Below are 26,427 nucleotides of genomic sequence, written 5' to 3'. Positions count from 1 at the left end.
ATGAAATAGGAAATGAAATTCACAAAATGAGCATCTGAGGAAAAAGCAGTGGCATCTAAAAATATAGACATTTTGCCACTGACTCAGGGAGAGCTCTTGCTTCAACTACTGAATGTTTTGGTTCTAAAGACGGAATGGAAGAGGCTCTTGCTGATGTGTTCTACTTTGATTTCTATGCTAAAATCCAAAAGGTAATCACCTCGTTTGGCTACCTATCAGAGCAACCACCAACTGACAGAGATTTCCCAATAAGCACAGTGTTTAACTCTCCTTTGAAAATACTGTGAAAATGATGATCCAGATTAAGCACTTCCAGTCAGCTCAAAGCTCTACTCAAGAGAGGCTGGAGAGGCCCCTCCACACCTGGTTTCTTCACTCTGGATTTTCAGAGAATTTCAAACACCCAGTGTACACATCCATCCAATCTGCTACTTTTTATACAAAGAACAGCAAAAGCAAAAATTAAAAATTTTTTTAAAAAGCTAAGCAACCTTTCACAGAAAGGAAGTGACTGGAAACATGTAGGAAGGAAAAGGGGTGTGGATACAAGGAGGGGAAATGCAATGACTGATGGGAAGGACAGATGTCCACGAGCAATGATAAAAAAAAAAAGGTTCTTTGATTTTTTTATTTGAACTGTGTTGTCGTTGCTTTGATTTTGGACGGTTTTATTTTAGTCCTTGCATAGATTCCCCCACCCCCAGTAAAAAAGAAGCCTGCTGAGAGACACCTCGGTTTGTTTCTGGCTCTGGAAGCCAGTACAGGTAAAGCAATATAAACTACTGATGATTCTTTGCTGGAGACAAATGAACTAGCTATCTTCAAAAACCACGATTAATGAGAATGAACCAATACTGGAAACATGCAATGAAAAGAATACAAAGAAAAACCTGACCCTCTTATAGCTCAACTTCTTGAGCAAAATGTTATAGTATGTTAAAAAAGAGGGGGCCTTTCTTATCTTTCTTTCCTTTTGGAAAATCTGAAATCTTTCCAGCACTTTATTTTCTGCCCATCTTTGTAACACAATATGGAAATATAGGAGGTATCTGGTGAGTGGGTAAGTTTAAAAATGGAAGAAAGAATGTGCAACAGAAGTTTTCCTAGGATACAGGCAGCAAAATTTCAGATAAGAACAAGTCACGCAAGGACGTGCACTGTGGAGGGAAGGCAAGTAGGAGATAGGAAATGACAGGCCGAAATGATGCTGGGTACAGTAAAGACAGACGAGCAAAACAGGAATCGCTTCTCCAGCAACATAACAAGCATTAAAGTTTAAATGAGTCAAAACTCCTGTTTGATGTCTTCACAAATCCTCATTCCTGAGAGCCTATTTGGACTTATGCTTGAAAGGGAAGGGACATATATTCTTCTTCCATAATTCACTTCTTCATTCAAACATAAAATTCACTCCTTCCACCTCCTGGGTGGAAGACAGAGGCCTTTGTTTTAAATTAAAGTCAATCTCAAATGACTGACCACAGTGTCCAGAGGCCACACGATGGCAAAGTAGGGAAGAACGAAGAACTTCAAGGGCCTTCATAACAGTTCTGAGATTGCTCCCCCTGCTAAAAAGATGAGAAATAAAAAGATTTCTTTTAGCATCAACTTAGACCAGTTACTTTCAAGAACACAAATACAGATGCTGGATGATGCATTACAAGCACACATGGGCTAAGAACTTCCCCCCTTTAAGTTAAAACCAACTCCAACTCCCAATTACTCTTTACTGAAGCAACAAATAATCCAAACCCCACCCCCTCCCTCAGTACTTTTCTCAGCACTGCCCCAAAGGGAGAAAAAAAGGCAAAATGATCAGACTTCTACACATTTTCCAAGCTTCTAACCATTCTCCAAGGTGTTAACATATAATGCTTCGTATTCCAAAAGGTGCAGTAAGTAGAGGAAAGGAAATTCTAGGGTACTGCCTCTTTCAATCTTTCATATACACTAGACTACTTCGCCACTAAATGATTAACGGTGAGCAACAAACCCTTTTCCAAACATCCTTCTTCCTTAAATGATACTCTCAGCTCCTCAGAATCCCAAATATGGTGAAATGTTAACGAAAACTACTGTCGGCATTTCTATGCGCCAACAACTGATCAATAAATAAAATCCTAAATAGTAAAATCAAATGAACACTTCCCTGATTACTCCATAGAAGCTGTTCAATCTCTGAGGGACATCCTTAAATGGGTTGTTGTGAAATATTAACTAGGAAGTGTAAAAAGAGAACAAGGTGAAGAAAGTCCTCCCAGTGTCATCTGGAATGGGGAAGAACATGCCACTTGAAGGTAAAATGGTTAAAAATAATTGCCCAAGTTGTAAAAAAAAAAAAAAAAAGTACCCATTTATAAACCTTGCTTTTAACCTGATTTTAAATAAGTTCAAGCACAGATGAAAACTGGCAATAAAAATAAATTCCAATTTGCCTGAGAAGAGACTGAAATTATGAGATACAAACTCTCCTGGATGCTACATGTTAAAAATCAAATTTAAACTTTATATAGTTCAGTAAGATAAAAAGTACATTTAAGCATCAGTTTTTCAGATCTTTCAACATAAAATGTAATAATTAACCTCTTCAATTGATTTTTTTTAAAAATCGTGAAATAAAAGAATCTACTCCAGAGGACTCAGTAACAGGCCTTTAACACTTTAAGGCTAGTTTCTCTGTTTCCACAGGTACTCTGACCAATCTAGTTTAACAGTTTAAAAATAGACAACATTGATATTTTAAGCCTAACTCATAAGAGGAAAAAGTGGCTTGCATTAATAATGGGCACTCAAGATGACTAATGAGCTACGTTATTATACTGATTATCTGAGGTCAGTTAATGTTTTTTCTTTATTGCTCTCTTTCCTGTGAACAGACCAAAAACAAAGCTTGTTGAGGCATCAGGCAACAAACCAATACCAGAGCAAGCAAGTCTGTGAGCAAGATAAGATACACAGAAACAGCAACAAAGCAGAAGATCTCCAGGCTACTTAAAAATCTGCCCCAAGTATTATTTAGCCGCAACATGACAGAAATCTCCAGTAATATAAAATCAAGAAAAATTCAGCTCATGGTAAACAGCTGTTATTGGTACCTCTCCAAAGCAGCCAAGCCAGGGTGGCCTAAGAAAACACTGGATATTAATTTTCAAACATTACCTTAGCTAATAAGACCACACAGAATGAGAATACCCAACTAGCCATCTAAAAATATGATTTTAGCAGGAATTCATAAATTAGTCTTTGAGAAACTGATCATTTTTCAAAAAGGTGGGGGAGGAAGCCCCTACCAATCATTTAAAACAATCAGATTCAGCAAGTGAACAGAATATGGTTCAGAGGCCCAGGGTGGGGGGCCAGTACCAGGAGGGCAGTGGTGCAGCCAAAGGCAGGGAAATCAGCGCAGGGCCTGTCGGCCCCCAGAAGTGGCACCTCTGCTCAGTTTGGCCTTTGCCACCCTCAACAGACCCAGGTGCACACCATTCCCTTCATGCCCACCATCCCACAAGGCCTTTAGACCACATATGTGACAGACCACAACTTTGTCACACCTGCTACCGATGGTGTTTACTGCCAAGGAGCCCTACTTCTGGGGCAATCTTTGAGCGGTCACAGGGCAACCGGGACACTGGTGGTTCTGCTCACATCTCAAGTTTCGATCCTGAGGACTGCCCTCTGGAGAGTATCTAATGAGGTAACCAGGGGGAATCTGATAGATGGTGCTATGTCGATCTGGACTTTCTGAAAAGTCCCCAGCTCAGGGTTACCCTCAAGCTTCACTGATGGGTCTTCACTCATCACAGAAAGTGTGTCTTCGTGGATGTGGGTCCACTGGTACCGTTCAATACTGATGAGCTGTGTGACAGGGAAGAATTTTCTACAGCCCCAGATTCCAGATGGCTAGATTACTTCTATTGGCGGTCTATGTGTCTTCCAACTGTCACCTGAAATGCATAATCTCCTGTTGCAACATGCAACAGACTATAGCAGCTTTGTCAGGCCTATCAGGGCTTACTGAACAGTTTCTTCAGTAACTGATAAATTGCAGATATTAACAAACAGTTGGCATTTATCTAACTTGAGCAATAGCCTACACCTACAATCTGCCTTCAAACGATTTGGCTCTAGGCATTTGCGGGGAGGGGAGGTCCACAAAGCACTGAATCTACAAATATACCCATCAGACTGAATTAATCTTTGAAGATGGTTCAGCATCAGCCACTGAGGATCAGGATTCATTTCTTAATATCTGGTGGAAAATCCACAATGACAGCATGCTGCTTTTTACTGAAACTCTCCAAGGTGTGGAAGAACATGAGACATAAGAGTTTTTATTACCTCAAAGGCCTGGGGGAGCCATGTGAAAATGAACAGCATGTGTCAGCCAGCCTCTGCCTGCTCTGGGCCCTCCAAGCTGAAAATGGTATTGGATGAAGCGCCACCTTCGCCCAAAGAAACCCACACAAAAGATATGACAGGTTGTCCTGAAACTGAGACTTCTAATGGCGCATTCTATGATACTCAGTTTCAGCACCCTCCCCCAGATTCACAGCCTTCATAAAGATCCAAACCCCACTGCAGCTAGTGGCTGAAAGCCCTTCTGAGGAAGTGTTAGGACTAGATCACAGTGCCTTTTTCCAGATTTCTTAATGATCCTGCTCCTCAGCACACTCGGGAGTTTGATCTGGCCATTTCCATTCAGGAAAAGGCCAAGGAACCAAGGCAAGAGAAGGAGAAAATGGGAAGAAGGAAGTATAGATTACACGGGGAAGTAGGCGATGCAGACAATCATGAGAAGTTGGTAAAATGTTTGCAGTAATCTAGAGTTGTTTTGTCTGTGTGTTATCAGAAAGCGTATCATCACCCTGGCCTTGTTATGTAAAAGTCTCCTCTAGTCCTTTCAAAGGGTGAAGCCGTTAAAATAGCTGCCTCTATTTAAGGCTGACCAACTCAAGTCCCTGATAACAATAATGCAGAAAATAAAAATCCAGTCTGAAGCACCCTGCTGTTTCAAGACACAAGTTCTAGCCTTTAATGAGGTCGGTACCTCTTTTAACCTTGTCAGCTGAGTGAGTGGGAATAAACTTCTAATAGGCCATTGATAATGATATCCAGTCTTGCTAGAAGGAGTTCTGAAATGCTGATATGTACAAACACTATGTATTTTACACACAGATCAACATTTCAATGCAGTATTTTGAAAACTTTAGGGAATAAAAAGGCCCATTCCTGTACGGCTAAGTAAACTTTCTAAGTAAACTTTCTAACATCTCATTTAGATGTTTTTGAAGCATAGCTAAAAAATACCACTGCTATTATACTCTAAGCTGTAAAATATAACAATACTTCCTGGTACCTTTGACAAAAACCCAATTTGGGAAATGCCAAAAATATTTAGTAACTTTTAGTGACCATATCAACTATAATTAAAAGTTGAAATCACTGTATTATAGAGAGAAAATTTTAGTTTTTAAAAACTTCAAATGGTTTATTTGCCATATGCTTAGTATTAAAAAGCAAATGATTAATTACAGATAGATTCTGAAGATGCTGGGAAAGTATGTCTTAGAGTATTTCAATTAATTCAATATGTTTGCCTACATTTTAAATCACCCTGAAGCATTTCAGCTCTTGGGGCCAGGGAAATCTATTTGAACTTTCAATTGTTTCTTCTATAGTGGCATCTGCTTATGCAAGAAGTGGGTTATGGAAGGATGGTTTTTATTTACATTAGTCAATTACTGACATGCAATCTTTGTTGGCAATGCCCATATAACTCTTCCAGGCTATTTTTAAAAATATACAGACATGGCCCTAAGTGGACTGAATGTGGAGGTGGTAAGTGATTATCAGTGGAGTACCATAAATATTGTTGCTGGGAAAAAAAATGCTAGTGCTCCAATGGTATGGTGTTGTACTATGAAAAGTCTAAATCTAGTGAACTTGAGGGAGAATACTCAAAATGATGAGAAATTGAGTCTGTTTCAGCTTCTCTGTAGAAAAGAATTCATCTTCACAACGATTAACTGGCTTAAGGAATTCTGTTTTGCATATCATCACATTTGGATTAACACAATTAAAATTTTAAAGTGGGGGGAAAAAAAAAAACCTAAATACAAACACTGATATTTTGTTAGTCCTGCCTCTGAATCTACTGACCTAGCCACAGAAAACTGAGAGTAATGTATTAACTAAAGCAGTGCCTAAATATAAAACAAAACAAAAAGTTTCCAAAACCCAACAATATTTGAGCAGAAATGAACTTGAGTTTGCTTACTATTTTCCAAACAAAAGACCATTTAGCCTAGATTCACAAGTATTTGACTGGAAATTGAAACTGCTCTCCATCCTCCAATAAAAATCCCTCAATCATATATAAAAGTGAGAAAACAGTAAGTTTCAAGAGGCTTAGGTGTTAAGAAGCTAAAAAGTTTGTCTTTTTGGTAATCTCCTGTTTGAAAAAACAAAACACCTCATCTTCTTCCTTAACGTGATAGTACTACTAACAACTCCATCATTGCTTCTAGACCACGGAAAGAGAGAAAAACACCACCTCTGGGATTTCAACAATTTGAAGAGAGAGAAAAAAGATGCTACAGTTAAATAGTCAGGGGCTGTATAAAGAAGCTCATATTTCTGGTTAATCTGTCTGGATCTTTCATTTGAGACAAAACAAAAAACCTAGGAGCAAACACAGATTAAAAAATGAATTAAACCAGGGGTTCTTACCCTTTTTCAGGTCACAGATTCCTACAGGAATCCAGTGAAACATACAGGCATCTTCCCCCAAAAAATATTCACACAATATTTTGCATAAGACCAAGGGAACGGAGATCCCCTGGTTATAGACCCAAGGTTAAGAGCCACTGAATTAAGCCAAATCTGGTTTAGCCTGCCCTCGGCAGTAGCTTAAAACTCAGAGAATATCTGCCACTGGGGAAAAGGAGGGAAGGAAGGAAACAATGCCGCAGTTAAACGGAGTCAGGGGCTGTACAAAGCAAGGCCACGAAGCAAGCCAGACAGTGCTCCCAGTGTGTCCTTACCTGTCAAGGGCTGGCTGAGCTCCGCCTGCACTTTACCCTTCGCTGATCCTTCCAGAGGTAAACCTCTGTCCCCTTTGTAGAGTTTCGGTTTAAATGGAGAATCTTTCTCTTTACCTTTTGATCCTTTAGGCCGGCCTGCTTGCTTCTTCTTGGATTTGCCATCCCCCTTCACACCCAGTAGTGGATGGACTTCTGTAAAAGGACAGATAGGCACAGAAAGAAATCCACACATCACCCCAACTGACCATGTGCCATGCCACCTATCCATGAGCAAAGAATTCTGCTCTTGTGTCTCAGGTCCACTAATACAAGAAGAAAAGTTTGTTTTGTTTATTAATTATAAACTATAGAAGAGTGGCCATTAAATGAGAAACAGTTCCTTGGCCACATGGCCTATGTGATTCATACGAAGCCACAGCAGCTCTAAATGGAAAAGGTAGCTCAAAGACACACTGATACTTTATCACACAAGCCAGAACAGGAATGCACATGTGCACACTGGCATGTGAGAGCAGAAAGGGAATGGGCTTTGGTACGCGAAAGACCAGGGTAAGAATCCAGACTCAACCATGTAATTAAAAAGGCTTCTAGAGTCAGACTGTAAAAGTAGGTAGGAAGAATTAAGGTTGTCCAAGTCTGACTAGTACTTTACTACCTAATGAGAATCTTGCGGGAGAGGTAGGGTATTTAAACAAACTGAGCCAGATGTCAGAAGAGTTAAAGTATGTCATCTTAGGCAAAGTACTGAGAGCAGAATCTCCCCATTTTAAAAGAGAAGTGAAAGCAGATGAAATTATTACAAAGTTGTAAAGCACTATAAAAAAGACTCATGGGCTTCCCTGGTGGTGCAGTGGTTGAGAGTCTGCCTGCTAGTGCAGGGGACACGGGTTCGAGCCCTGGTCTGGGAAGATCCCACATGCCGCGGAGCAGCTGGGCCCGTGAGCCACAGTTACTGAGCCTGCACGTCTTGAGCCTGTGCTCCGTAGCGGGAGAGGCCACGAGAGTGAGAGGCCCGTGCACCGCGATGGAGAGTGGCCCCCGCTTGCCGCGGCTGGGGAAAGCCCTCGCACGGAGGCGAGGACCCAACACAGCCATAAATAAAATAAATAAATAAGTTAATTAATTAATTAAAAAAAAAAAAAAAAAGACTCATGGGAAAATTCCTTTAAGGGAAAATCACCCAAACAGGAAATTACCAGATTGTGCTGGAGAGTGGCGTCTGTCAGGTGAGGGAGAGAAAATGTGGCTCTTACCATCATTTGGTACTCCTTGCAGTTCAATATTGGTTGTTTTGGGTTTCTTCTTAGGTGGCTGGGACCCATCTGTTGAAGACTGCCTCTTCTTCTCTGAACTAGCCCCTTCGTCCATCAAGGAGGTTTGGACTGCATCCGGTGGGGGGCCATAAGGATTTTCTTCTGGGTCTTCTACCTCAGGGGCAATGGGTAAATATAATAGAGCCTTTGAATCTTCCAGCTCTTCATCACTATTTGGAACAGGATCAGAAAAGGGATAGGAAAAAAGAGGAGAAAGTTGCTTAAACCATGAACCCTTCCTCTAGGGCAGAATCATCTAACCATAAGCAACAGGTATGGATCTAAAATTTCAAGAAAGCCAAGACAAATAAAAAGAAATCAAACAGGGGCTTCCCTGGTGGCACAGTGGTTGAGAATCCGCCTACCCATGCAGGGGACACAGGTTCGAGCCCTGGTCCGGGAAGATCCCACATGCCACAGAGCAACTAAGCCCGTGCGCCACAACTACTGAGCCTGCGCTCTAGAGCCCGCGAGCCACAACTACTGAAGCCTGCGCGCCTAGAGCCCCTGCTCCGCAACAAGAGAAGCCACTGCAATGAGAAGCCCGCACACCGCAAGGAAGAGTAGCCCCCGCTCGCCACCACTAGAGAAAGCCCACGCACAGCAACAAAGACCCAATGCAGCCATAAATAAATAAATAAATAAATTTTTTAAAAAGGAGATCAGATTAATAAAATCAGTAGTAAAATAAATGGCATAAACAAATTATTTCACTTTCTTAAGATTTTTCTATCAAGGGAGAAGGGAAGGGATTTCTTGCGCACCAGAGGAGTTATCTCTTTGAGGTAAAAGGCAGATGGGCCTGAAGGAAGAGCCGGGGAACTGAGCAGCACAACCAGAGACTGAGGAGGAGGAGCACCCCAGGCCCAGCCTTCGGCGGCAGCTCACCTGCTACAGAAGGCAGCAATAGGGTCCACACTGGTGACATCCACTTCCTCATCCTCTGCAGCATCAGCCCCTGCAGGACAAAAACACAGCAGAGGTGTGAGAAGAAGTAGAAAACTGCTTTTTACATATAGCTTATGGTTTTCATAAACTGAAATCCAGGAGAAACAAAGGAGGAAAACCAAACAGTTCGTTTTACTTAGTCGTTCTGCAAATATCTGCTGAATTTCCACCACACGCTAGGCACCGGGAATAGAGCAATCCCCCAGAAAGTTGGGAACGGTTCTTCAGTAAAAATTTTAGAAGTCTAATTGGGGAGACAGATACACACAGATAATTTCAGTTCCATACAGTAAGTGCTACAGTAAAGGTATGTGCAATGTGCCAAGGAGACGGGAAGGAGAAACAACTTCTGTGGAAGTTTGGGAAGGCTTCGTACAACACAGTCCAATAACACTAATACAATCCAGAATATATGCAGCCCTGACGGTCTTCCTAAGACACAGGAGGCATGTAAGTTATCTAATATCACAGAAGTGAGGACCAGCACTTTCAAGGTGGAGAGAACTAATTTCAATCCCAATTCCCTGATTCCTGACACCATCAAGTGGCCCAGCAGTCAATGACCCGTGGCATTAATTACTCAAGCTGACAGTGCCAACTGGGCACATTAAGCATTCATACACACAAACCCCTGCCAGACGCAAAGCCCTGTGTTTAGACAACGATGGGGCTATAAAGTGAAATCTTTATTCTCAACTAACTTCCTATCTAGAAGTTCAGAAGCCAAGAGATAAAAATAACAATGATCACGATCATATTCATAGTAGAAGAGAACATTTGAATGCTCATTATGGCCTAGACACTATAGTGAGCCCTTTACATGAATTACCTCATTTATTCCCCACAACCCGAAAAGGCAGAAACAGAAAAGGAAGTTTAAGTTTACAGAATAAGTATTCTGCCCAAGGCAGTCTGACTCCAGAGCCCACGCTCTTTACCTTCACCTTACTGACAAAGGAGTGACAATACCCAAACAGCAGCTGAGCACCCAGCGTGTGGGTGGCTTTGTTAGGTGCCCCATGCAAATCCTCATTTAATCATCTGCAATTAGTCAGGAAATACAAAGTGAAACGTTAAGAGAGCTGCTTGAGTCCTAGTAATGCCCATGTAAGCCCTGAGTCAATGCCTTACCAATAAATATTCAAAAAACACTGTCAAAACTGTGTAAGCTTAGAAAAAAAAATTAGACTAAGTGCTGAAGTGAATTTTCAACACAAATTAAGAATGAGTACTGAGTAAAACAATCATTTTTCCTTTGGGAAATACTATCTGCAATTGAGAAATATTACCTGTCTGTTCAGGTTCACTCTTATCTTCATCTTCAATATCAAACTCTGATTCCCTTTCTTCATATTCTACATTTTCATCCAATTCTTTGAAGTCTGGCGCAAATGCACTCCAATTTTCCTATGCCACAAACAAAATATACTACTTAACTGTATGAGAAAGCAGCGGTCTGTAACCTAGACATTAATGATATAAATTAAAGGATTGAGCATGAACGAGACTCAAAATTCTGAGATCAAATTTGGCAGATAATAAAAATTAGGTATCTACAGTTTTACTACCTTAAGGCATTTCCTATCTTAAACATTCCATGTTATTAACTGTGGTTCTTTCATAAATAACTGCCTTCTTTAATCTTTTTAAGATGTAATTCTGAGGTAAAATGTTACGTTTTCTTACGAGTACACTGATTACAAATATAATCAACGGTGTTCAAAATAAAACCAAGATGTAAAACAGAAGCTAACTGAGCTGAAAGTAAGAAAAGCACAAGAAAACTCTATCTCAGATGAGCAACAGAAAAACGTACCAGGAAGTACACTAGATTTTCTCCCTGAAAACAGAGCTGGTAAACTGACTTTGGACCAAGACCTTACCATTAAAATAAAGCAAAACTAGAGGCACTGAACTATTTAATTAGAAGAATCATATGGAAAAGAAAGTATAAAAGGTAATTTTGGGCTTACTAGTTGTAAAGGTCTTTGATAAAAGGAAAGGGTATCTAGCTTCAAAGCGGTTAAACCAGAAAAATACTTACTACTTGATTTTGTGCCCAGATAGATACCACTCCACTAGAAATGGATGCTATGATGGGTCGAACAGGATGCCACTAAATTTTAATGAAGCAAAGAAAAATCAGTTCTAAGAATGAATCCAAGATTTTCTGTATTACATAAGTAACAAGAGCAGCCTCTCATGCTACTCACAGCTACATCCAAGAGGAGCTCTCCTCTTGTCCCGTGGAGAATCTTCACCAGGTTGCCAATACTCTTCTCCCAGATGTACAGGGCATGCTGCCGGGCTGACCCTGCCACTATGTATTCCCCATCCCCAGAGAAACAACATTTCTTCCATGGGGTCCTAAAGGACAAAGAGAGTACCCAAGTAGAACCGGAACCCGACCCCAGGCCATGAATTACCACATATTCTTCTAGGTTGTGATACATACCTATTCACCAAGTCCTGCAATTTCTGCATGGGTTCAGGCTCTCCATCTCTTCCACAGGTTAAGATTTCTCTACCATCATAAACTCTGATTATTCGATCTGCTGTGTTAATTAAAAAGCAACTACAGAAAGGATAAAAATATCAACACCAGAGGTCAGAATCTGTTCCTGTTAACATTTTCCATAGCTACCAGTTACTTATAAATAGTACCATAAGACAACTAACAAATCAGGGAGAGACTGAGTGAAAATCTAAGTAATAGACTAGACTATTTATGTATCTACCTGTTACCTTCCAAGCCAAAATATAACGTGAAGTGAGAAAACGCTTTACTTCCCTTCCTGTGTAATCCCTGAACCCTAGATGCACAAACTAATCAGCAGTATTTGACTAAAATCCAAAACCTCTAAATTGAAACCAGTTTCCCGAATTCAGAAGCTTACAGTTAAATATATATAAATACTTCATTCCTCTGGCCTGCTTTATATACAATATATTCTTAATGAGTTAACAAACTAAATATATCATTCCGGATTGTCCAATTTTTTACTGTGATAACACTGAGTGTTGGAAACCTGTCTAAAATACAAGTTATTTTACCACCTTCTTACAGACTTCACTGTCTCTTGCTTCAAGAGAATTTGAACATGAATGTCCTCTAAGTATGTATGGTGGTTCCCATACAAAATAGGATGACTGTTACTTCTCTTACTGACACCTATTTCCTTCTTGTTTCTGTTGATACATAAATCTACTTCTAGCTGGGTAATCAAACATCAGAAAAACATCTGAAATTAAAAGGGTAAATACATAGGTTTTATGTAAGTAAGGTGCAGTTACTACGTGAATTCTGTGACACCAATTCTGATTATAATATAGCAGCTCATCTTTACCCAGTGCTCACCACACGCCAGGCATTCTGGTTCTATGCACAGACCACTCAGACATCTTTTCTGTAAAGGAACTGCCTGTTAACCTCCCGATAAGATGTGACTGCTGGCTCAAAGCAGTAAATCTTATCAACTTAACAACCAGATAGTGACAGTTTCTATAACTATTTTTTAAGTAAACTTTTAAAAAAATTAAGGATAATATACACAAAAACTGTGAATCTCAACGTATTTTTGCATTCCACTCACTTTTAAAACTGTCTCTAAAAAGACAGGTCTCACTTACCTGCCCTTCCGGGCAAACTCTATTGACTTAATGGCTGTGGTATTGCTTGTTCCAGTTGTTACTCTGAAGGAAGCAACAAGATCCTGAGAATCTGTTTTTAGGACCAAAATCTAAAGTTTAAAAGAGAAAAATAATAAGTATTCTGATAACTTACAGTAATTAGATTTGGCTTCTGTTTCTAAAACTGGGCAAAGACTGGGTGAAAATATTAATATGAATATCTCTATTCCCATGTATTCAACTTGATCAACTGCTATTGCCTTTTACCTCTTCAATTAAAGGACAGTGTCTTAACCTATTGTTAAAAGATAATGTTTAACATTATCCAGAGTCAAAAAGTAGAAGCAACCCAAGTATCCATCAACAGATAAACAAAATGTGACACATACATACAATGGAATACTATTCAGACTTGAAAAGAAAGGAAATTCTGACACATGCTACAACATGAATGAATCTTAAGGACATTATGCTAAGTGAAGTAAGCCCGTCACAAAAAAACCAAATACTGGATGAGTCCACTTATACAGGTACTAGACTAACCAAATTCATAGAGATAGAAAGTAGAATGATGGTTTCCAAAGGGTGAAAGGGAGTAGGAAATAGCAAGTTATTATTTAGTAAGTACAAGGTGAGTGAGTGCAAGATGAAAAGAGCTCTGGAGATAAACGATGGTGATGACTGCACGACAATGTGAATGTACTTTACACCACTGAACTGTACACTTAAAAATGGTTAAGACGGTAAATTTTGTTAAGTGCATTTTACCACAATAAAAAAAAAAACTGCCACTCTCTAAAGTAGCCATGAAACTGTACTAGCCCATACGTCCCAGTCAAAAAAAAAAAAAAAAAAATCAAAGTGCAATGGAACTCAAACTCTAATAAGCTTGAAAAGGACCCTAAAGCTCACCTAACCCAACTTACTACACAAAACTACAGATTAAGCTAGCCTAAAGTGTACAATATTTGCAGACCAAGGTATCAGACATTTTATCAGCAGTATTCCACTGATGATATGATTTTTAAATTTTATAATTTAGTAATGGTCTTTCATTACTAGCATCCAGTAAAAGCCCCCCATCCTTCTCTAGGTCAAATAACCTCTGACTGCTCTAAATCCAAAGAACAGAAATTATTAAGGCATGAGAGAAAAATAGGCTATATTTGCCACAGGCAGGAGGCATGCTTAGTCAAGGGATAAAAGAAATTTCAAAGAAAGGAGAACAAGCAAACATGAAATGAGCCAATGCACAGGATGACTGATGCGTATTTCACCAGCTTCTAAGCTTCTAGGCTTACCTTGCCTTTTGCATTTCCTGTATAGATATATTCTCCTCGCCTATCAAAAGATGCAACCACGTTCAAATCGGAGTCATCGTCTACGGGCAGAACAACATGTTTGGAATCTGAAAGGGTCAACATGACAGGAGCAGATTTCATGGGACACACGAGAACCTTGTTCCTGTTTAAAAATATGAATAGTACATTGGCTGTTGCTATGATATCAGAAGGCTGACTCTCTGCTCTTTTCTGTAATTCCTATCTACTACCTCATCAACTCTCCCAGCCCAAGCATATTTAAAATAGTGAAAAAGCCTAAACTCTAAATTCCTAATAATAGGGAAATGACTGAGTAAAGTTATGAGATCTTACCTTGACAAGATAAAATGTAATTATTAAAAATAAATACGAAGATGTAGCAAACTGGTAAAATATGTATGAAATAAAGTGAAAGGCAAAATACCAATTAAAACTATGTAAAAATACATATTTGTGTACATCTAACAGACAAATGCTTTGTGAGCTAGTAAGTCCTTTGTGAGTTATGAAGCACTATACAATAAACTTTATACTTAAAGAGAACTTGACTAAAAGAAAACCTAGAGAAATGAAAATAGTTATATCTCAGTAATAGAATGATGGGTAGCTCTTTTTCTTAAATATAGTTTTCATAATGAACTGTTTCCCGTACTAAAGAAATTCAAATTGGAGGAAAACCCCAGGTAAAGAACAGTTATTATACTTATTTCTACCTTTGCCCATTTCTGAAGTCTTAATTAACATAGGCCAGTTTTTAATTATATACTACAACAGTCTCTTTAAAATCTATTCAGTAGATCCAGATAATCTGGAAAGATTATTTTATATAGAAGAGGTTTGAAGAGATGTGGGCTTTTGCATCCTAAAACCTTAAACTGAAATTGTCATGAGCCTGGAGATAGAATTAGACCCACCCCAGGAGAGAATAGCACAGATTAAACATACTGATCTCGCGGATGATACTGGACTTTTAAGATGGGTGAAGGGAATCGAAACCTCTGGTCGCAGTCGCCTGAAAGGACATCCCACTGTGACACTATGTTATCAGTGGAAGCACTCACGAGCTTATGACCATCTCGACTCCAGCTGAGAAGGAAAAAGGGTAACTTAGCACATATTCTAAGTTAAAGTATATCATACCACCCTTACAGATAAAAATGCATGAGTCTCACTTATTGCCCTAACTGCATGGGTCACCAACGTTTCTTCTTCTTTATTTTTTAAACATATACTCAAATCCACAACAAGCTTTCCTAACTAAGCAATAAAAAAGAATGTTTTCATGACATCTTCATATCTAGTAATAGAAGCTCTTAACAGTTCAAGATAACAGTACAAGTGGCTTAGTGAAAAAAGGGAGACTCAAACATTTTAGAAAAGTATAAAATCAGCTGGCCCTTAAGTGTTGATTTAACAAAAAACAGGTTTTCTTCCCCTTGGGGGGAGGGGGAGGAGTAGTTGAGCTTTCTGAAGTTGTCCCAGAAGTAGCACTATCATAGTATAAACGAACCAGTACCGATAGGTATCTGTCATTTAAAATAATTAAGAAAAGAATTAAGGAAGGAATTAATTCCTCCTGCTAAGTACAGTTAAACATCCTGAACATTATATAGAAAACAAACACAAAAAGGTAAAGAGAAGACAGACTGCCTAGGAACTACAGGATATGAGGAACGACACAGCAGTGAGGTCCTCAGATTTTCTTTTTGCCTCATACATCCTGGACTGGGTGACGGAGATGCCAACAACCCATTAGCATCAATGGACACACACAAAAAGTCTCCAGAAGAGCCAAAGGACTAGGAAAGGACAATCAACAGATACTAGCACACAGATGACACAGGTGTTAGTATTACCCGACAAGGATTTCAATGCAGCCATCATTAAAATGCTTCAACAAACAATTACAAACATGCTTGAAACAAATGGGAAAAAAAAAGTCTCAGCAAAGAAATAGGAAATATAGAGAGAAAAGAATCAAATGGGAATTTTAGAACTGAAAAATATAAAAACTGAAATAAAAAACTCAAAAGATGGGTTCAGCAGCCAATGAAAAAGAGGAAGACAGAATAAAAAATTCCCAATCTGAACAATAGGAGAAAAAATGGAATGAAAAAAATGAACAGAGCCTCAGGGACCTGTGGGACTATAACAAAAGATCTAATATCTAATATCCATGGCATCAGAGTCCTGGAAGGAGAGAAGAAAGAGAGTAAGGCTTAAAAGTATTTGAAGAAATAATGGTTGAGAGAGGATATGGGAATATATGTATACATATAGCTGATTCACTTTGTTGTACAGCAGAAACTAACACAACATTGTAAAGCAATTATACTCCAATAAACATGAAAAAAAAAAGAAATAATGTTTGAAAATTTCCCAAATTTGGCAAAAGATATAAAACACACAACCTCAAGAAGCTAAGCAAACTTCAAATAGGATGAGCTCAAAGAAATCCACTCCAAGACACAAACTTCTGAAAACTAAAGACAAAGAAAAAAATCTTGAAAGCAGAAAGAGGAATGACACGTTACCTACGGGGAACAACAATTCACATGACAGCAGATTTCACACCAGAAACCATGAAGGTCCAAAGAAAGTGACAGTTTTTCAAGTGCTGAAGAAAAGAACTGTCATCCCCAATTCTACATCCAGAGAGACTAACTTTCAAGAACAAAGGGGCAATCAAGGCATTTGTCACCAGCAGATCTACCCTAAAAGAACAGCTCAAGGAAGTTCTCTAAGCAGAAAGGAAACAATAAAAGAAGGAATCTTAGAACATCAGGAAGAAAGAATAATGAAAAGGGTTTTAAAAAATTAAATACCTTTTTCTAGAGTTTTGACATTTGAAGCAAAAATTATAACATATAGGTATCAATATACATAAAGGAAATGTTTAAGACAATTATACTATAAACAAGGGAGGGTAAAGGGATGTAAAGGGAAGGTTTCTATACTTCACTTAAACTAGTAAAATGTCAACACCAGTAGACTGTGATAAGTTATGTATATACCATAGCAACCATTGTAAAGCTATACAAAGAAATACACTAAAAAATACTACAGGGGCTTCCCTGGTGGAGCAGTGGTTGAGAGCCCGCCTGCCAATGCAGGGGACGTGGGTTCGAGCCCTGGTGGGAAGATCCCACATGCCACGGAGCAGCTGGGCCCGTGCGCCACAACTACTGAACCTGTGCTCTGGAGCCCTCGAGCCACAACTACTGAGCCTGCGTGCTACAACTACTGAAGCCCGCGCGCCTAGAGCCCGTGCTCCGCAACGAAGAGTAGCCCCCGCTCGCCGCAACCCGAGAAAGCCTGCGAGCAGCAACAAAGACCCAGTGCAGCCAAAAATAAATAAATTTTAAAAAAAAAGAATAAAAAATACCACAGATAAATCAAAATGGAATTCTAAAAATAGTTCAAGTAACCCACAGGAAGGCAAAAAAGACAACAGAGAAATGAAAAACAGAAGAGACAAACAGAAAAAGAAACCCCAAATCAGTCTTTATTCAAATTTTGCAATGAAGAGGAGTTGCTACTGAGGAACTTAGAGGATGTAACACAGTTCCATGGTTAAGAACAGAGGCTCAAGTCAGATTTATGCTCAAGCCTAGACATTACAACCTTCTAGCTGTGTGGTCTTGGGCAAGTTATACAGCCTTTCTGAGCTTCAAGTTTCTCACTTATAACATGGAAATAATAATAGTAGCTACCTGCAGACTCTTGAGAGACTTAATACATATAAAACTCTCAGTACAATACAGTAAGCGCTCAAAAACCATTAATTATATTAGAGACAAGATAAATGTATTCCCAGACTTGTAACTCACAGCAGAGGAAGGCAGGAGTAAACTGAGGAAGTGAATGTGGAGGGACTAATCTCAAGTCTGAATACAAAGGACTCAGGTGCCTGTCTCCCACAACCTCTAGAATGCTCCCAGTCAATTACAAGATCTTTCTGGAGAATGTGAACCTAAAAAAGAAGATGACTACAGATACTGTAACTTGAGAGTTGATAACAAAAAAGCCAATGGTCCACCCAATTTCAGTAGATGATGGGAGGGTAAAAGGGTGAGATAAAACTCACATATACTGTAATAAAAAGTCACGGATAAGTTCTTGAAATTAACAAACTAAGAAGAAGTAATATGCATAAATACTTTAGAAATATGAAGACAAATATCAAGAGAAACAAACCAAATGAATGGAAGTACACTGGGAATGGGACATTATTGGAATATTGGGAATGGGAAGAAACAAGGGACAGCTTCTGCTGCTGTTCCCCTAAGCATTTTAGCACAATCTGACTACAAAATAGAATGTTAGCTATAATTCCATTTTTCCTTTAAACCCTCTGCATTTTAATAACTTTTTCTTTCATAGCAGGCTTGTATTTCTGTTATAATAGAGGGAAATCTATTTTTAGAAATTAAATTATAATCAGAGGTGAAACTAAGAGGGGTTTTCCCATTAAAACTAACAATATATTCTTCAATTCCAAATTCCGTAAATTCAAAAATTAGGGATTCTCATACATCCTCACATCTGACAATACTGTTTCTTTCCAAAAAACAGACAGGTCTTTACTAAGTCTAATATCTTGGAGTCTTAAACATCATTTCGTTCTACCTATGGCCCGTATCCAGTGACTGAATATCTTCTGTAGCATCCCTATGAAGAGACAGCATGATGAAGCAGGGCCAGTCCCACTGGTAAGTTCTTTCCTGGGCAGTCCATCCCATCCATAGGCACCTTTGCTTGGGAGCTCATCTCTATTCTAAGGTAACATTTGTTTGCCTATAAATCCCGTTCACTACCTACTAGTCCTGCTTCTTCTCCTTAGGTCAATTTTTCTGTCTTGCACATGTCAGTTCTTTCATAGTTGAAGACAGCTATCATGCCTACCCAAAACTTCTCTTTGGTGAAATTTTCTTAGTCCCTAACATGTTCAAATATTACACAACAATTAAAGTAATACATAGTTATATTCTAAATGAGGCTGAATCAAAGAAAAATGCAAAATGCACATAACTACTGATCATAACTCTCATGTATACTTATATATACCAAAAATGAGGGAACAGTTAAATAATTATGATGCATACATACTAAGCAATACTATATATATCATATGTACACACACACACATATATCAACACAGAAAAACATCCACTATATACTAAGTGGAAGAGCAAGCTAAGAAACAAAATATATAGTATGTCTCCATTTCTTAAAAAACATACACATGTATATGTGTATGTTTATTTTTATACATGCTGAGAGAGATACAGATATATCTTACAGATGAAAGTTATATTCCATATACTCTAATACTACTTATCTTAAGGAGTAGACAAAGGGCTTTCGTTTTTTACTCTATATACTCATATATTGTTTGAATGTTTTAAAGTTCTTAATAATCAAGTTTTGTGATAAAAAGTTTTAAAATGTTGGGGGGAGAGGGGGAAAATCTCTCATTGTTCAAACCGTATGATCTAGCAGTAACACACTTTTGGAAGCCTACACTAATGAAAACACATAGATCAAATGCCTATTGGGCATCTTCACTAAGATATCCCCACCCATCCAACAAGTACCTGCATGCCTACTACATACCAGGTATAATACTACAGTAAAATGGCAGACAAGGTTCATGTATCACAGCACCTACCATGTTCCAGGGAAGATACTCACAAAACAACTACTTGCAATAAAATACAACAGGAGACACACGACCGTGATCTCAAATTCAGCAGTCATCCTCAAATCTTACATTTAACATCTTCATCCAAGCAGGAAACCTGAGGATCATCTTAACTTCTCTACTTCACTTACACCCCTTATCTAATTAATACCTAAGACCTCTTATTTCGACCATTTCTTACATCTGTACCATTCAGCTCCATTCCTACTGCACCTATCCTCATCAGCTCCAGCCTAGGCCACTGCAATCCTAGCTTCATTCACTGTCCCCTTCAATCTCTTTCCCACATGCTGTTCTAGAGATCTTTCTAAAATAAAAAGCTCATCGTGTCACTTTCCTTCCTAAAATCTTCTAATGGCTTCACAGTACCTACAGGATAAAGCTCAAATTCATAGTGTGGCACACAATGTGCTCCATGAGGACCTGTTTACCTTGGCTGTTGCCATATCACATCTCTGATACCACAATCCAGCTAATCTGAACTACCTGCAGTTCCCCATCTTACCATGCTTGTTTCAAGGTGATGTGCTTTTGCCTGTACAGCACCTTCTGCTTGGAATACAACTGGCAAACACCTACTCATCTTACAAGTTTGAGGTTAGAAATTACCTCATCTTTGAAGGCTTTTCTGACCACACTTCTTCTCCAGTACAATTGATCATTTCTTCCTTTGCACTTTTGCCTCCACTAAATCTCAAATATAGTTCTTATGTAGGACCTACAAAGCTTTAGTACACGTAGCTGTATGCACATGTACCTCCCCCTACCAATCAAGAATTTCTCCTTACTTGTTTTTGTGTCCCCAAAACCCTAACCCTAACCCTAATCGTAAATGCCTAAAGCAGTATCTGGTATATAATTCATGTTCAATGTTTGCTGAAGAAATGATTGTATGAGAGAAAAACTTTATGTGCAAAGACAACATTATGTAGCAGAGAAACAAAAATGGTTAAGTAAATTATGGTTTATCTATCAGAAGATATTTAGCCGTTAAAAAAAAAGTTTTTAAAGGCTACACAAGCAGGAAAATGTCTGGTCACAGTGTTAGACAGGAAAAGAGCAAAATATAAAATAAAACATAGCACACTTACAAACTATGCTTTTTATTTAATTTTTAAAATTAATTAATTTATTTATATTTTTTATTTTGGGCCGTGTTGGGTGTTGCTGCGCGCAGGCTCTCTCTAGTTGCACAAGCGGGGGCTACTCTTCGTTGCGGTGTGCAGGCTTCTCATTGTGGTGGCTTCTCTTGTTGAGGAGCACGGGCTCTAAGTGCACGGGCTTCAGTAGTTGTGACACGTGGGCTCAGGAGTTCTGGCTCATGGGCTCTAGAGTGCAGGCTCAGTAACTGTGGCACACGGGCTTAGCTGCTCTGTGGCATGTGGGATCTTCCCGGACCAGGGCTCGAGTCCATGTCCCCTGCATTGGCAGGTGGATTCTTAACCACTGCGCCACCAGGGAAGTCCTATGCTTTTTAAAAATGATATACAGTAACAAATCAAAATACTTACAGTAGTAATATCAGAGTGGTAAGACTATGGGAGATAGTCTTCTATCTTCTACTTTGCTGTATTTTCCATAATTTTCTGAATTATTATTATTTTATAATAAAAATACATGTATATTTTTAGTGATAGTTCTAAAATTAGATTGTGATGATCGTTGTACAACTCTGAATATATAAAAAACAATGAAATGTACATTTTAATTGGGTGGATTTTACAGCATGTGAATTATATGTTTCTTAATAAAGCTGATAAAAATGTATGTATCTACTTAAATCTTTATTGCAAGAGCACAACAATAAAAAAATAAATAAAATGCAAAGGAACTGGAAAGAACCTAAGAAATCATACAGGCCAGTTCTCTCATTTTGCATATTAGAGAAACGTTTTGGCCAAAGCCGCCAGTTCATTAGTGGCCAAAGCTAGACTGGGTTTCAGGCCTCCTCCCAATCCAGTGGCCAAACCTAGACTGGGATTCAGGCCTCCTCTCATTCCAGTGCTTTATAATACCACTGCTGCTTATATTTCGACAAAAGGAAATATGTTAGTTTAATAAATCTAGATCTGATTAGGTGTTTTTGGTCCCAAGTTCATTTAAAAGAAGTGCTGCCCCAAAATAAAATTTTCTGAAACAGACAGTCCCTGAGAATAAGAATGAAATCAATGGGATTTATATAATACCCGATTTCAGCTCAATATATTTGATGGAAAGCCTTAATAACTACAATTCAGTGAAGGAACAGGCATGTTTGTGATCACTAAAACTACTGTAATTCAAGAAGATGGGCAAGGCTGGACACTTTGACTTCCAAGCTGCCCTCCTAACCAAGATTTTTTTATTCTAAATGAAAGGTCAATATCACAAATATACTACAGCTGCAATCTGTAAATGTCTCATTTCAGTACTGAACTATTCTCAGACAGAGTCTGATACAGATCCATATTACAATGAATTTCTCCCCCCAAAGGTGCTGAAAGCAGCATGGATTCAAGGTCTCCATAAGCTATGAGAAATTATGTTAGTAATGGCTGTATATTTAAAACTCTAAATATTAAAATTTATCTAATGAGGGCTTCCCTGGTGGCGCAGTGGTTAAGAATCCGCCTGCCAATGCAGGGGACACGGGTTTAAGCCCTGGTCCGGGAAGATCCCACATGCCGCGGAGCAACTAAGCCCGTCGCCACAGCTACTGAGCCTGCATGCCTAGAGCCCGTGCTCCACAACGAGAGAAGTCACTGCGATGAGAAGCCCACATACCGCAATGAAGAGTAGCCCCCGCTCGTCACAACTAGAGAAAGCCCACGTGCAGCAATGAAGACCCAACACAACCATAAATAAATTAATAAATTTAAAAAATTTAAAAAAAGAAAAGTATCTAATGAGACTGGAAACTACACAGTCACCGTTCATCCCCCCAATTTAATTCATATTTAATACATTAACTTTAAAATTCCTTACCATAAGGAACAGACTGGATGAATGTGCGCACTAATTATTTTAGCAATGCCTCTTGTCAAGAAATCCCAGATGACAATTCGGCCATCATTACAGCCAACTGCAAGCAGTGTGCCCCACCTGTTAAAGGTGCAAGTCAGGGCCATGCTGATACAATCCAAAGTTCCATCAGCTTCCTAAAGATTAAAATGAACATAAGAATATAGACAGTAACACCCAGGTATCCAAATTATTTCTTAAAGTTTCTCTAACATCTATGATAATTCTCTTGAATTTAAATTATGATGTATACCAAAATAATCTCTATGTGTGTTCTCATATCTATTAAACTAGCCAAAATGGAGAAATACTTATAAAAGCTAACAGAGAATTTTTAGAAACAGATGTGATCAATCCCTTACATTACTACTATAACTTCGTACAAATTCTCCGGAAGGCAATTAGGCAAAATAAAACAGGATTCACTAAAAGAGTCATCTTATTGATCAAGTAATCATAGTTCTTGAAATTTATTCCAAGAAAAATAAAACAAAACCCCTGTGTAACATGAGGAAAGTCAAATAAATTTATATTAATATCAAGCCATTTAAAATAATCATGACTACACTAAACACACTCGAAGTATTACAAAATATTTTTACATGTAAAGCACACTTATAGCATACGTATTATTACTATGCAAAAACACTTATCAAAACTATAAAAGCACACAGAAAAAAAATTTACATGAAGGTGATAGTACTGTTTGTGAAAAATGCTTCAATCAAAAGTATTTTTTTAATTTAAAGGGAAATGAACTGTAAGATTTACAACATTATGTTGAAATTTCCAGCCAACATTGCCTATCTACTTCCACCCCTGCTCAAAATTAAACATTTAGTTCCCTTTTACAGCAAAGGATCATCATATTTAATGCTTCTACTGTCAAGAAAAAAAATAAAAAAGATGAAAACGTAGTTTCCACTCAAACATAAAAGCTAGGGAGTTACCATTTTCTAAAATCACAATACAATACTCTTACCTCTGGATAATTCTGCCCAAAGGACTCTGCAACAAAGCAAAGAAAGAGAGTTGATGGAACATGTGCAACATACCAGGAATCCTACAGCTCACAACTACGGCTCACAAACAGTGTACAGTAGTGGCTTGCAAAGTGTGGATGAAGAACTGGCACCCTTTCAGGGACTCCATGAGGTCACACCTATTTTCATTATCACACCAAGATGGTATGTGCCTTTTTACTCTCATTATTCCACAAGTTTACAGATGAGTTCTCCTGAGGCTATACGAGCTGTGATACTGAAACAGTATGAACGCAGAATCCAGCCAACTTCTATTGAAATTTAGGCAAACATTAAAGAGATTTGTAAAAATGCAAAACAATGCCACTCTTCTCACTATATAAGTTTTGTTTTAGAAAAGTTATTTTTCATAAAATGTTATTAATGTAAACATGTAACGGGGTGTTTTTACGGTTATTTTTATGTAACAAACTTTAAAAAATCAAATCAGTCAACTTATCTTAAATCCCAACTACTCTCTTAAAACCTTTATTAAGAACAGCCAACCAACAGGGTTCCCTTCCTAATAATAGCACTTAGGCTGTAACATAATCTGGTAGTTGGTTAAACACACAATTCTCTGTATTAATTTCTTAAGCAAAAAACATTTTGGTACAGACATCCCTGAATACTTTTCCTATATTAAATTTGGTATTTGTACATTAGTGATAAACATTTTGAGCTATAGCATGATACTGCCTGCTTGTCAGAAGTTTAATGTTTAGAAGTTTAATGCAGTAGCAACATCTTTATCAGTATTTACTTATGTTATTATCTAAACATTTTATTAGCATGATATTTAAACTATACTCTGAGAACTACAGATCCAAGGAAGCTGTTTTACATTTAGGACATCCAAATAAGATTTCATCTAAAAAATAAGTTCACTATTTTTAGTTTTTTACCATATGATCCAGCAATTCCACTCCTGAGTATATATTCGAAGAAAATGAAAATACTAACTCAAAAAGATACATGCACCTTAATGTTCATAGCAGCATTATTTACAAGAGCCAAGATATGGAAGCAACCTAAGTGTCTATCAACAGATGAATGGGTAAGGAAGATGCAGAGTATGTGTATATATATGAATATTTATATAGCTATGAATATTTATATAGATAATAAAATATTTCTCAGCCATAAAAAAGAATAAAATTTTGCCATTTGCAACAACATGGATCAATCTGGAGGGTATTATACTTAGTGAAATAAGTCAGAGAAAGACAAATATTATATGTCAGCACTTACATGTGGAATCTAAAAAATAAAACAAATGAAAGAATATAACAAAACTGAAATAGGTTCACAGATATAGAGAACAAAATCATGGTTACCAGTGGAGAAAGGGGAGGGGGAGGGGCAATATAGGGATAGAGTATTAAGAGGTACAAACTACTATGTATAAAATAAGCTATAAGGATATACTGTACAGCATGGGGAATATAGCCAATACTTTATACTAACTTTAAATGGAGTATAATCTACAAAAATATTGAATCACTATGTCATACACCTGAAACTAACATAATATTGTAAATCAACTGTACTTCAATTTTTTTAAAAAAGACACTTGATTTAAAAAAAAAGTCTGAAAACCAGTTTTATTACATTTTGTGTTTTATAAAAATTAATAGAAATCAAAACAGTGAAAACATTAAAACTAATCAGAAGAAATACAGGCCCTAAAGTTAAGAAAACTAAAAGAAAGATGAAAATAAAGGTGAATAATTGCCCCCCGCAAAAGGCAATTATTTTGGTTTCTCTAATGTGCACCAGACTTCAGTGTCTGATTGCATTCAAATACTAAAGACAAGAATGAAACGAAAAGCTGAAACCAGATTAAGACAGGTTATTCTGAAAGAACCTTTTTAAAATTACTAAAGTAATACATGTAGGTAATACAGATATGTGTAATTAAAAAATGATAGTTTCCTCCCTGCAACCCACTCACTAAGGTAAAAGCTTCCATATATTTCTATATGCTTACACAAACATTAACATATTTAAGGTTTGTTTTTTAAATAAAATACTACACATATTATATGTATTATATGTAATATATGTATTATAATATGTATTAACAAAATATCTTATATATATTTCCAAAGCAATAATATAGATCTATATTCACATGATTGAGAGAAAAAAGGAGTATTCATTAAAAAATTAAAAACAAAACAAAAAAACACAACCTAAAAATATGAAGTACTCAGGAAGGAGCAGAGTATGACTTGCTGTGTTCAGAGATGGGAAAGCCATATTTAAAATTCTGAGAGGAATTCCCTGGCAGTCCAGTGGTTAGGACTCCGAGCTTCCACTGAAGAGGGCACAGGTTCAATCCCTGTTCAGGGAACTGAGATCCGGCATGCTGCGCAGTGTGGCCAAAAAAGCAACAACAACAAAAAGATTCTGAGAGAATCCAGAATCCTGGGACCATTTTAA

The 26,427-nt window shown here is 37.9% G+C and overlaps 1 protein-coding gene across 4 annotated transcripts in view; it reads right to left on the bottom strand.

Moving 5' to 3' along the window:
* Positions 1-849: 849 nt before the first annotated feature.
* Positions 850-26,427, bottom strand: part of RBBP5 (RB binding protein 5, histone lysine methyltransferase complex subunit) — a 34,316-nt gene continuing 8,738 nt past the window's right edge. The window contains exons 2-14 of one of the 4 annotated variants that reach the window (XM_082396716.1): positions 23,943-23,968; positions 22,925-23,097; positions 15,202-15,342; positions 14,236-14,398; positions 12,935-13,044; positions 11,760-11,879; positions 11,518-11,671; positions 11,349-11,420; positions 10,594-10,711; positions 9,245-9,314; positions 8,297-8,526; positions 7,158-7,235; positions 850-1,568 (exon numbers count right to left, since the gene is read on the bottom strand). In XM_082396716.1, coding sequence (XP_082252842.1) covers positions 1,540-1,568; positions 7,158-7,235; positions 8,297-8,526; positions 9,245-9,314; positions 10,594-10,711; positions 11,349-11,420; positions 11,518-11,671; positions 11,760-11,879; positions 12,935-13,044; positions 14,236-14,398; positions 15,202-15,342; positions 22,925-23,097; positions 23,943-23,968 — 1,484 coding nt within the window. In that variant the 3' untranslated portion in view covers positions 850-1,539. The other 3 variants (XM_082396714.1, XM_082396713.1, XM_082396715.1) reach the window with 3 other exon arrangements.

Source organism: Balaenoptera borealis (assembly GCF_965194805.1).
Source record: "Balaenoptera borealis genome assembly, chromosome: 1".
Taxonomy (NCBI): Eukaryota; Metazoa; Chordata; class Mammalia; order Artiodactyla; family Balaenopteridae; genus Balaenoptera; species Balaenoptera borealis.
Note: the sequence above shows the minus strand (reverse complement) of the source record. Positions and strands in the feature narration are given on the sequence as shown.